The 12983-nt window shown below is 28.8% G+C and overlaps 1 protein-coding gene across 2 annotated transcripts in view; it reads right to left on the bottom strand.

The window, feature by feature from the left end:
- Window positions 1-12983, bottom strand: part of LOC111711700 (uncharacterized) — an 18906-nt gene extending 5923 nt beyond the window's left edge. Inside the window, exons 1-10 of one of the 2 annotated variants that reach the window (XM_023486105.1) lie at window positions 12814-12983; window positions 11569-11598; window positions 10508-10590; window positions 9634-9663; window positions 8117-8176; window positions 6829-6850; window positions 5369-5454; window positions 1976-2050; window positions 1459-1512; window positions 486-1057 (exon numbers count right to left, since the gene is read on the bottom strand). In XM_023486105.1, the coding sequence (XP_023341873.1) occupies window positions 991-1057; window positions 1459-1512; window positions 1976-2050; window positions 5369-5454; window positions 6829-6850; window positions 8117-8176; window positions 9634-9663; window positions 10508-10590; window positions 11569-11598; window positions 12814-12945 (639 nt within the window). In that variant the 5' untranslated portion in view covers window positions 12946-12983 and the 3' untranslated portion in view covers window positions 486-990. Of the gene's footprint in view, window positions 1-485; window positions 1058-1458; window positions 1513-1975; window positions 2051-5368; window positions 5455-6828; window positions 6851-8116; window positions 8177-9633; window positions 9664-10507; window positions 10591-11568; window positions 11599-12813 lie in introns of those variants that run through there. The other variant, XM_023486106.1, reaches the window with a different exon arrangement.

Genomic DNA, 12983 nt, shown 5'->3' with positions numbered 1-12983 from the left:
TCTGTGCTGTGCTTGTATGACTTTTATTAAAGCTGTAACTTTATTCTAAAAGTCAACTTTCTATTTCAGAGTTTTCTGGTTATCACTGCACAATTATAGGAGAAAGAATACAATTATGTCATGGGTTTTTGATTACCTTTGTGCAGTGCAGTACAGTTGTGATATATTTACCCTGTTTTTATTTTAAAACATATCATAAATCATGTAAAATTTAAATATTTGTAAATAAATAATTGTTCAAATATATTCTTAATCAAAAAGAGTTTAAACTGTTATAAGATATTAGAATGATTTATAAATGGAACAAGAACAATTACGAGGTTACTCAAACTGAAGTAAAGTATTTGAGTTTTTGCCACAAACTCACATTTTTTAATCCTTATATCTTCACAATCTGATGGTGATGTAAACCTTCGATATTTCAGAGAGAGAGAGAGAATTCATAGTCTGAAATATCAAAAGTCTAAAACATCTGGTTCCAAAATTCCGGGGTTAGAAAATCTGTGGCAAGAAACTCATTTTCTTTAACGTTTGATTGAAATTTTTAATGTTTTATTTAGGAGCTATTGAGAAAACCAAAAAAATTTTGATTTTCTAAATTCTAACTGGATAAACTCATTTTTCTCATTCTTTTGCGAAAAATCCAACTCGAGGAGCTACGAGGTCCCAAAGTTGTGCCAGTAATATCGCATGAGTTTGACCTTCTTCTAAATCGTTTGAATTACAAAAACTACTCTCTCCTATACAATCAAAGTGAAAAGTAAATATTTTAATACGTTTAATATAATACTTGATAAGTCGATATTTACATTTCTTGAACATACTTTTTTAAGCTTTCATTCTAACAAATATTAAGAGAGAGAACATCTAAATACACATTTGATAGTAAATATTATTTAGTTTCAAATAGATTTTGTTCTTAATAAAGATTTACATCAAAATAACAAAATATTTCGTGCCATTGACAATTTATAAAAAAAATGTTCTTTGTCACCGTATACATGAAATCAAAAACAGTGTCATTGTAGCCTTGCAGGTCAAATAAAGCCGTTTTGGTCTGCAGTCGGAAAAAATTTATTTTTGTTCCATTTTTTTATACTTCTCGGGTGTCCCAAACAGTTGGTATCCCCCAAAAGAATCAGATCTTGTTTTCAAAGATACCAAGCTATTAGTTCTGGTTATAAAGTGTGGACTGTTTGTGTCGATATTTCCAAATATATAAAAAAATTTCAACCAAGTAACTAAAAATAGAGATAACTTGGGTTCGAATATTTACACCTTCACTTGCAACCTATCATAACTTACTAAACTTTGTGCTGGGACCTAGAATTATTATTGGCGTCCATTGATCGGAAATTCAAGGTTGATTTCGAACCATTTTAATACAACTGTACTTTACCGAGCATTTATTTTGGGTACATACCATGTATTTTAATTTTGTTAAATTAATATCCGAACCTAACACTTTCTAGGTTGGAAAACACTTTACTCCTCTGGGTTTCAACCTCACCCCTGCAATATAAAATATTTAAGGAGATTGTTAACGTTACTCTAGTTTATATTAAAGAAATATTATTTCTAATTCATTTTTTGGATAATATTATGTTCTGTGTGTAGCAAGATGGAACAAAACTTTCTTCCTGTAATGGTTTAATTACTTTTTTATTTGAGATTTGTAAACAACATGAATATATTTGCTTCAAGAAACAACATGAATATATTTGCTTCAAGAAACCAAGAAACAACATGAATATATTTGCTTCAAGAAACCAAGAAACAACATGAATATATTTGCTTCAAGAAAAAGAAGTTGATCTGTGATACGTATAATAAACATTTAAAAGAAAGAAAAAAAAACATATAAAAGAAGAAGAAGATATGTTGGGAATTTCGTTCATTTTTTTAAAACCTGAGTTAAGAGTAGCCCTCCCTCCCCCCACCTCTTCGGCGTTAGTAGTGAAATATTTATACTAACCTACACACAGACACTAGAATATACGGACACTGCCAATCCGTGACCTCAGTAACCAGGCTACCTGTTCCTTCAAACCTGAAACAAAAATAAATATAAAATTTCGAATTTTGTATTAATAAATGGAAAGCTAGTTTCCTAAAATTTTTAGTCTCTGATTAATTCTGAGAAAGAGTTAATCCGAACTTAACAAGAGGATTAAAGAATCTTTCTCCTTGAACATGTATTTGAATCTAAATAAATTAGAGGCTTGACCATTCTTAGAAAAAATAAATAAATGATGTCCATCAATTGATATGATGTTTACAAAGTATAATATTCGTAGAATTTGCAGTCGTACTGCTCACTCATAGTATAGGTCCTCCCACAGTTTCTTCTCCATGAAACGGAGCCAGGAGCAGGCATGAGAGCAGTCGCAGTATTTAGAGTAGTTTAAGTGCTGAGTGGAATGCACGATTCAACCCAGAGACAATAAAGGAATAAAGGAATTAAATATTGAAACTTCACCTTTCAGCTTATCTCTGGCATAAATCTCAGCTGAAAGAAGGAATACAAAAACTAAAAAATCAGGGATGAAGTACGGGCTGACACCGCTTTTTTACTTATCCTGCTCTTAAAAATGAAAACTGGATTTTATCCTGATCTTAAGAATGGATTGCTACAGAAGATCTTATCCAGAGTGGGGCATAAAAAGGATAATTGTACTCCTCATATGCATAATGTATAATTAAGCATATAATTATGCATTAATGTATAATATAATACAGTCCTCACAAGTCGGAAATGACCAAGAATGTAAGGCAAGGAAAGTCAATTGCGGTTGTGTATACTCTGTGTACATATTAAAACCAGTTCTCTCTGGGCGGAATTTGTAAACAATAATAGATGCATCAGTGTTCGTTTAGTATCCGAGGAGGTTAAAAGCATTAAATTTTGATAATTTTGATAATTCACATAATAGTTTCCTATGACCAGAATATTTCATTGATTTTTTATGTGAATGATGGATCCCATGTCAGGTTTCGACATCCGTCTTGTGTTTACATTAGCGCTCAGAGACAGTACACTTCAGTACTAAAGATGTGTACACTTCTGAAATGACTTTCCTTGCCTTACATCCTTGGAAATGACTATAAATTGAGGAACAAGTAGGCTTTTTTCAGCATCGAGAAATTCCTTATAATATCTCTTCCTAACCTATTCCAAACTTCCAACTCCTCCAAATTATCCATACCTCGACATCAAAAGAATTAGCTGAAATCATTCAAAAAGAAAGAAGATATGAAAAAGGACAAAAAAAATTTATGCTGGCTGACCTAGATTTGAGATTTAGCTTAAATACAATTAAAGAAACCTACACCCACCCGGCCCCATTCCACCCTTCCCCTCTGATTTAAAACGGTATGATCAGCTGTAATGAGTCAGGATTCCTGGTGAATGCAATAAGGATAGCGAAATATAAAACCAAGACATGCCTAGCCTCTAAAATAAAACACATATGAAGTGTAGGAACAGGGTGTCCAACAAAATTCCAAAATCGACAACATATTGGTGGTTAACGGGACATACAAAAAACTTTTCTATCATAATTTAACCAGGAACATGATGGAAAATTAAAGCACAGGAAAAAAAACATTTTGGAAAACAAGATTGTAGCGCAGAAAATGAAGTTAAATAAGAATTGTGGCAGGGTGTATATATATACATGTATATATATATGCAGACATGTGAGCAACCTGTTTAATTGCTTTGACCATCTCTTTAATTTATACATATAGTTTTAAACTTAAATAAAGAATTTAAAAAATGTTAAAATTCTTTAAAAAAACTTTATCTGGCTTAAAAGGGATTTTACAGGAATCATCATTTAATTGTTTTTCAAATAGATTTTAACCATTATTTTATGCGAACAATTAAAGAATAAACATGGATTAGATGTTGTCCTTGTTGAATTTCTGGAAGTAATGAGAGAAACATGAAATCCAGTGAAAATATTCGTCCCTTCTCTGGTAGAAAGTATTCCCAACAAACATAGGAATTAAGTGACGACTTCAATATCGTCTTTGTTCCGACGCAGCACTATTTTGTGAACACAGTTTCAGTATTATCCCAGCTTAAGAAATTAACAACGAAGACTAAACTAGCCTGGAGCATTTAAAATTGTGGTTCATTGTTTTTGTAACTTAGAAACTTTCGTAGTCATTGATAAATCTGTTCAGTTTCAAATTCATTATACATAACAACATTGGAATAATAGAAAACAATTATTAACTATTGTAAATTAAAGATGATTTTCAAGTCATCTCTAATTAACATGTTTATTGGGAAAACCCTGTAAGTTTGAAAAACTCTTAAGATACATGATTGCCTTAAGTCAAATGAAAATTCTCTTTAAAAAAATGTATTAATTCAATTATAAAAAATACAATTTTCAAAACTCAACCGGGGCCGCATCTTGTGAAGAGTTTACTTTCCACAAACTTTTAAAACTTGATATTTATTTTGTATTGAAACATCTCTCGAGGATGAAAAATGTTAAAGTTAGAAAATTTAAATTTTAAATTTCAATCTTCTTAAAACATAATTTTAGTTCATTTTGCCAGAACTCTTTCACATCAATATTTACCATGAAGAAGTTCTTGGCTGAAGTGTAGTGGAAAACACGGAGTTGCATATTCCACCAAAACCGTAAATCAGTCAATTATATTTAAAACTAACCATTTAATTCGGGGCATTCATATGAAGTTTAAATATCAAAGGAATTGAGTCTTTTGTCACAAACTCTGATTTTTAAATCCCTATATCTTAACAACCGAATGTTGTAGACCTTTGATATTTCAGACTATGACTTCTGTTATGTCAAACAATCAAAGGTCTACATAATTTGGTTGTAGATATATTGGTATTAGAAAATTGGGATTTGTTGCAAAGACTCAATTCCTTTAAAAAAATAATTATGTTCCATGTACTTTGGACGAAGATTTTTGGCCGCTCGTTTTCTTTACCAAGTGAAATACCTGAAATATGGACAAATAATCGTTATCCACAGTTCACCGCATATGTAAAAATTAAAGATTAGGATATATAAACAACACAAGAATATCCCGAGTTGAATTTTAATATATTTCTTGTGATATCTGAATAATTAATTTAATTGACTTATTTACGGTTAGGGCCGGCCAGTAATCCAACTCCTTGAATTTATATGTGATCTACTCTCTTGGATATATCTTAGATTTAACCATGTTTCCCATATTTGACAACAGATAAAAGTAAAATTTGTAGCGATCAAACCCTAATTCAATTCGGGATTAACCTATACCCCATTTTATTTTTTCAAGAACACTCCTTTTAACGGTAAATAAAGAAAGGCTAAAATTAAAAAGTTATCTAAACCTGAAGCTTTGTTTACTTGTTGTTTGTAAACACCATATATTGAAGGATAGAAGACATGTCACATGATCGCTAGCAATCATCAACCCCTGTACAGTGTACATTATATTTATATTGATTATACTCATAAAGAGATAGTTATGGAAATTTAAATTTACCTTTCACTGAAAGTGTTATCTTGACCTTGGATAATCTTACCCTTTAAGCTGTTAAATGACTTAGAAACTGAAGTTTTTTTAATGAAGTTTAATTTTACTTTACATTTTTTAATTTACAACCATGTTATTGCCTGTTTTCCCTGTAGAATTAATAAATTTGATAAAGATTATAATTTTTCACAGAATGAACATCGAATGAAGACCTTGAAATATGTTAACTATCAGCAATTGGGTCTGAGCATGTTTAGCTGGTAATAAAACTACATTTTAGAAATATATTTCTGTTAATCGAAAATATGTATGTTGGTCTTCAATAACATGTTGTACCTTAACAAAAATAATGATGAATAAAAAACATATTTTTTAAAGAAGATTATGTAGAGAAAAGGATGAATAGTATAAATAAATAAACCCCCTTTAATTAAATTATTTTAAGATTTAAACACTTATTCTAAATTACCTTTTTTTAAATATTTTTTTCACAATCAGAAAAGAGTATTTTCTTAAATATTTAAAACTTGAAAAATTATAAATACGATAAAAATTAAGAGTTTTTTTCTGAAGAAGAAAAAAAAGAATGAAAACAAAATAAAAACAATAAAAAAATTATGACAATAAAAAAGCAAACATGACTGAAAAATAGATGAAAGCAAACATGAAGAAAATATTAATAAAAATATGAAAAGATGAATAAAAATATGAAAGATGAATGTAAAGATTAATCAAAATATTAAAGATAAATAAAAATGAATAAAAATAAGAAAGATGAATAAAAAGATGAATAAAAATATTAAAGATGAACGTAAATATGAATTAAAATATTATAGATGAATGAAAAGATGGATTAAATATTAGAAATTAATGAAATGATGAATAAAAATAAGAAAGATGCATGAAATTATGAATTAAAATATAAAAAATACATGAAAAGATGAATTAAAATAAGAAAGATGAATGAAAGGATAAATTAAATATTAAAGATGATTGAAAAAATGAAAAAATATGAAATATGAATTAAAATATTATAGATGAATGAAAAGATGAGATGTAATTTTAAAGATGAATAAAAAGATGAATAAAAATATGAAAGCTTTTTGAAAAGGTGAATAAAGATATAAATGGATGAAAAGGTTAATAAGAATATTGTAAATGTAATGAATGAAAAGATGAATAAAAAGATGATTACAAATAATTTATAAATATAAATTAAAATGCGAATAAAAATATGATTGAAAAGATGAATAAAAATATGAAAGATGAATGAAATATTAATAAGAATATTGTAAATGTAATGACTAAACTTACCTCATTATTATCTTGATAAACTCTACAGAAACAATATAAATAAAGATAAGAATATTAATACATTAAAGAACAACTATAACAAAATCATATAAAAGTCAGGGTTCTTAATAAAGGGAATTGGTATCGGATGAATCAATTTAAGCCTTAGCCCACCCCCCACCCCCCACCTCCCAAAAAAAGGGTGGATTTTTCTCTCTGGTAATGCTGCTCAGAATGAAACAATTAAGTGAATGATTTAAAAAGATAAATTCTTATTACTTAATTAATGTCACCATGAAATTAAAGTTAAAAATTAATTCGAGCAATTGATTTTCAATTCATTTTGTAAATTATGAAGATTTTAATGCTGAAAATCTTGAAAACTTTAAACTCTGATCCTAAACTTCATAAATCTTAAATTAGAAATTCTTAGATCTAAGGTTATTATTTTCATTTTAAGTTTCTAATATTTTGAAGATTATTCCATTTGCTCTATATCCTTTAAATAAACATTTGAACACATAACAAATGTATTTAGTATTTCATTCAATACTTGTTGAAAATAGACACTTGCTGCAAGGTTATAAAAAGCAATTAAAAAATTCATGAAAAAATGTATTTCTACAATTTTAAAAAGTTCGTAATTTACGCTATTTTAATTGAGGGATGGAATATCAACCTGTTATTAAATTCTTTAAGCTGGTGTGTGATTTAATTTAGAATTCCAAAATAAAAATTTTCAAACCATATAAACAACTCCAACAAGTTTTATTTTATATGAACTTGTTTTTCTTTCAAAGTCTGTTAACAAATTTAAACGTTCACGTTTACACTTGAAAGAAGCACCTGAAAGATGAATCGGTTTTAATGTTTTGTTCATCTTTGAATTGAAAGAAAAGATGAAGAGAGAAAACTTAATCTAGAAAATGGAAAAAATTGATGGATTGACACCATCAGAGTTCTAATATATTAGACAAAATGAAAAAAGGAAAGCATGGTAGTTGTTTCCTTCAAAAATGAAAAACATTTCATATTGAGATTTAGTTTTTTGAAACTTTTAAACCAAAAGATTTCTTAAGAAAACGAAACCTTGCCTCAAATCATGTTTTTCTCATTGTTATACATTTTTAACCCGATACAACTTTGGAAATTTGATCTATGGTGGTTTCGTTTAATAGGATAAGTAGTTTGCAATAAAAAAGATCTACTGCATCAGGCTGTGAAGATATTGGAGTTATAAAATGAAGGTTTTGGTAAGTTCCTTCCTTTACAATACAACTTCAAAAAAATAGGTTTTTATTAATTGTTCCTGAAGTGGCCAAGTGCAGAATTGGTAAAAACAGGGATATTCTCATAGTACTCCCAATACCTAGAATACAGATTAATAAATATTCCCATAGTACTCCCAATACCTAGAATACAGATTAATATATTCTCATAGTACTCCCAATACCTAGAATACAGGCTAATATATTCTCATAGTTCTCCCAATACCTAGAATACAGATTATAATATTCTCATAGTATTCCCAATACCTAGAATACAGGCTAATATATTCTCATAGTTCTCCCAATACCTAGAATACAGATTAAAATATTCTCATAGTAGTCCCCATACCTAGAATACAGATTAATATATTCCTATAGTACTCCCAATACCTAGAATACAGATTAATATATTCCCATAGTACTCCCAATACCTAGAATTCAGATTAATATATTCCCATAGTTATACTCCCAATACCCAGAATACATTAAAATATATTTTCATAGTACTCCCAATACCTAGAATACAGATTATAATATTCTCATATTATTCCCAACACCTAGAATACATATAATATATTAACATAGTATTCCCAATACCTAGAATACAGATAAATATATTCCCATAGTACTCCCAATACCTAAAATACAGATTATAATATTTTCTTAGTACTCCTAAAATACATATTATAATATTCGCATAGTACTCCCAATACCTAAACTTCAGGTTAATATATTCTCATAGTACTCCCAATACCTAAACTACAGATTAATATATTCTCATAGACTCCCAATACCTAAACTACAGAATAAATCATTTAAAAACAACATACCAATCTGCGACAAAAAGATAGATTTTAGGAATAAAGCATAAACCCTGTTGTGTAGAAAGTAGACTTGGTAGATATATTGAGAGCAATAATTCTTAACATTTTATTATCCTCTAGACTTACACGACTTACAACATGATTTCTTTTCTCTGTTAGGGATAGGCTGATTCTTAAAATATTCATTTTCGACATAACCGTTTTTACTTAGTTGCAATTATTTTTTGATTTTCTCTTTAAAAACGTTTTATTTTCGAAAAAATATTATGTATATAGGACGAATCACTGTGTCTATGGATAATATATATATGCTCGTTTAGTCCGCTAAACTTGAGCATTCTGTGGTAATGAATAGGTTATGCAAGGCCCTCAACTAATAGTGAGCTGGTTGAGCTATCTGGTCCCTATTTCATTACCCAATCAACAGTGTTTGATGGAGCAGTGGTTAGTGTGTTTGATCCATAATCTAAATATTCATGGTTCAAGCCCCGTCAACTGCAAAAATCAAAATCTGAAAAAAATTCAGTCCGAAAAAATTCAGACGAAATACTGTGTCTATGGATAATATATATATATTTATATATATAGAATATAGAGTAGCCTACGAGTTTAACTGCTATACTCAATCCCATAAAGTTTTATACTGTTGGTTTAAAAACTACAATAGTAAAGGAACTACGGATAATAGTCTTTCTAAATGTTCGAATTTTTTTTTATTAAATCGAACATTTTACCTCACTGCATAATTCCACTCATTGTGTCCACTAGAACAGTTGAGATTGAAATAATCTTAATTTTTTTCTAAAGTATTTTTTCTTTACGCATGTTCTTAATTCCCTAGTAACATAATGAACTTTTAAAATAAGAATTATAAAAATTTCAAAGCTTTTGTAATCAAAATTTAAAAAAAAGGTTGAGCATATAATATCGAAAGAATGAATTATCTATAAAAAGAATATCGTTTTCCGTTGGTTAAGCTGTCGTTAAAAATATATTTAGTGCAATTCAGATATTCTTGGAAATATTAAAAAAAGAAAAAAGAAAAATTGATGTTTTTTTTCTGGAAAGGAATTGAGTTTTTGCCACAAACTCAGATTTTCCAATCCCTATTTCTTTTCAACCCAATGTCGATGAGCTTTGATATTTCAAACTATAAATTCTGTTAGATCTAATAATCTAAGTTTGAAATCTCCAAGGTTTAAACCATCCGGATGCAGAGATATAGGAATTAGAACATTTATGTTTGTGGCAAAAACTCCATTCCTTTGCCAACATCGGAAAAAATAAAATTCAAGATTTTTGTCTAAACTAAATAAAAATATTTTATAACTTTCCAACTTAAAAAGTTTCATAAAGTAATGAATGGTTAACAACTGGTTTTGTTTGTTGTTAAAGTTTCGACAAAACGCTGAAATTCTTAATTATTTTAAACAAACTTTTAAACAATCAATCAATAAACAAACGGAACGGTACTAAAGTTTTAAAAATTAATGTTTCCTAATTACCTAACATTTTAATAAAGAAGGAAGGTCTTTTTAATTTTTTTAAAATTATTTTTTTTCATGTTATTCTTCATTTTTTTGTCTCATTTTATTAATTCTCTTCTGCCTTGAATCCTTCTCGACTTGGAACTTGAATATACCGGGGTTTAGTATTTGTTGATTGCTAAAATCTGCCATAAAATCCCAAACCTAAAATATTCAGACACAAATTAGCGTTTGGGTAAGCTCTTTGCTTTTAGATGCAGTTTAAAAAAAAAAACTTGGAGTTCTATTTTGAAATAAAAAAGTAGCGAGACGCAGTAAAACCAAAGAGAATAGAATATATATTAGAGTGGAATCTAGACAATCCCTCGGTATGAATTTTGTCACTCCCTTTCAGCATGAAAGGGAGTTCAAAGTGCACAAAGCATGTAAATGTTCACAAATTATATGCAGTAGAGTACATTAATACAGTTTGTTCCCTAGACTATTCATTTCGATTTCGAATTTTTTAAAGCTGTTAAATAAACTTTATAAAATGAATTAGGTGAATAAAAAACATTATTTGATTTATAGTTATAACGGAAAATCATAGCTTGTAAAGTGAAAGGCATAAGTCTAAATGAAATGATAATTGGTCAATTATGAATCCAGTCTATTTCATAATTTGTTTTTCTTTTAATATTAATTTTAGATTTTCTATAAAATGATGTTCCAGGGCCCAAAAGGTTATATAGCACAAATATGTGAAGTACACCTGTAGTATGGAAACAGTAAAACGAAATGGCCGTTTTACACTTTTTTCTAGTAAATTCCACTCTAATATATATTTTATTCTCTTTGAGTAAAACATGGAATTGCTAAATCAGTTACTTCTTCTGCTATGCATCAAGTTGATATTAGGGGGACACAGAGGTGGTTGAACTATCCGTAGCAAGTTCAGCGAAGATAATTAAAATACAGTCTTTTTCTTATCTTAATTCTTTATAAAATTGCAGTCTTGCACTTTCAGACCACTGTAGATTACGGGGATAAAGATTTCATTTTAAAAACAAAAAACAATTTTTTTATATTTAAGTTTATCTAGAACATTTTATTTCGCGTTTTTTCGTATTTTTTATCAGAACTAAGTATTAAATTAAATATTTACTTACTGGAAAGAATGTTACATAAAAAATCATGAATCACCTTGTTTGGAGTAACATGAGGCAAGGAGACCTGGAATAAAAAAAACGTAATGAATGGGGAAAAACCTTTAATTGGGAAGCTCGGGAGAGCCACGGAAATGTTCTTAGCTTGAGTGTTTTGATATTCTAAGTTGATTGGGAAAAAATCTAAAATCCTTGCGACTAAGTGCGGGTAAACGGCGGAAGTACCTATGAGTAACCTGGGAAACGCTGGGTTCCCAAGCTAGTATATAATATAATATATTCATTTCAAGGATAAAGAAAGATTAGATCGGAAATCCATAATATTGAAGTATTTTGATTTAATATTCTAATATACATACTATATAGTATATATACCATTGAAAATACAAAATATATTTAAACAACTCTAAATTTTAAATCTGAACATTGTATAATGTAAATTTTAAAATAAAAAATAGGAATTTATGAAAAGAATATACGGTAAGGACATTTTATTCTATTACAGCGTTTACACAAATATTCACCATCAATAATACAAAATCATGAACACAGACAAATAGAGATCATGTATACACGTATATAGATAACCACCTCATTTCAACACAGACAAACAGAGATCATGTATACACGTGTATAGATAACCACGTCATTTCAACACAGACAAACAGAGATCATGTATACACGTATATAGATAACCACCTCATTTCAACACAGACAAACAGAGATTATGTATACAAGTATATAGATAACCACCTCATTTCGACACAGACAAACAGAGATCATGTATACACGTATATAGATAACCACCTCATTTCAACACAGACAAACAGAGATTATGTATACAAGTATATAGATAACCACCTCATTTCAACACAGACAAACAGAGATCATGTATACACGTATAAAGATAACCATCTCATTTCAACACAGACAAACAGAGAGTATGTATACACGTGTATATAGATAACCACCTCATTTCAACACAGACAAATAGAGATCATGTATACACGTATATAGATAACCACCAAATTTCAACAATATATGAAAATTTTGATTTAAAGAAATTGAGGTTTTCCCACAAACTCCGATTTTCTAATTCCTATAACCCGTTTTCCTAGAACTTTGATATTTCAATCTATTAATTCTGTTAGATCAAATAGTCTAAGTTTGAAATATCAAAGGTTTAAACCATCAGGTTGCAAAGATATAGGGGTTAGAAAATACAAGTTTGTGGGAAAAACTCAATTCCTTTATTGTAAAATTATTTTTTTTCAAAACTGACCTTGAAAATAGTTCGTCTTGTTACAGTTCTAAACAGAAAATAGATCGCTAGAAGTCCGATAAAGAAAACAATTGATCTTCGTCGTAATAAAATCTTAAAGTATCCAGCGGAATTTTTTCTGTAGTGTCTCATTTTCTTTAAACCTCAAGGTGTGAAGAACAAAATACAAA

This window comes from Eurytemora carolleeae, unplaced genomic scaffold (assembly GCF_000591075.1).
Source record: "Eurytemora carolleeae unplaced genomic scaffold, Eaff_2.0 scaffold1194, whole genome shotgun sequence".
Lineage (NCBI taxonomy): Eukaryota > Metazoa > Arthropoda > Copepoda > Calanoida > Temoridae > Eurytemora > Eurytemora carolleeae.
This window is presented reverse-complemented; position numbering and strand designations above follow the sequence as displayed.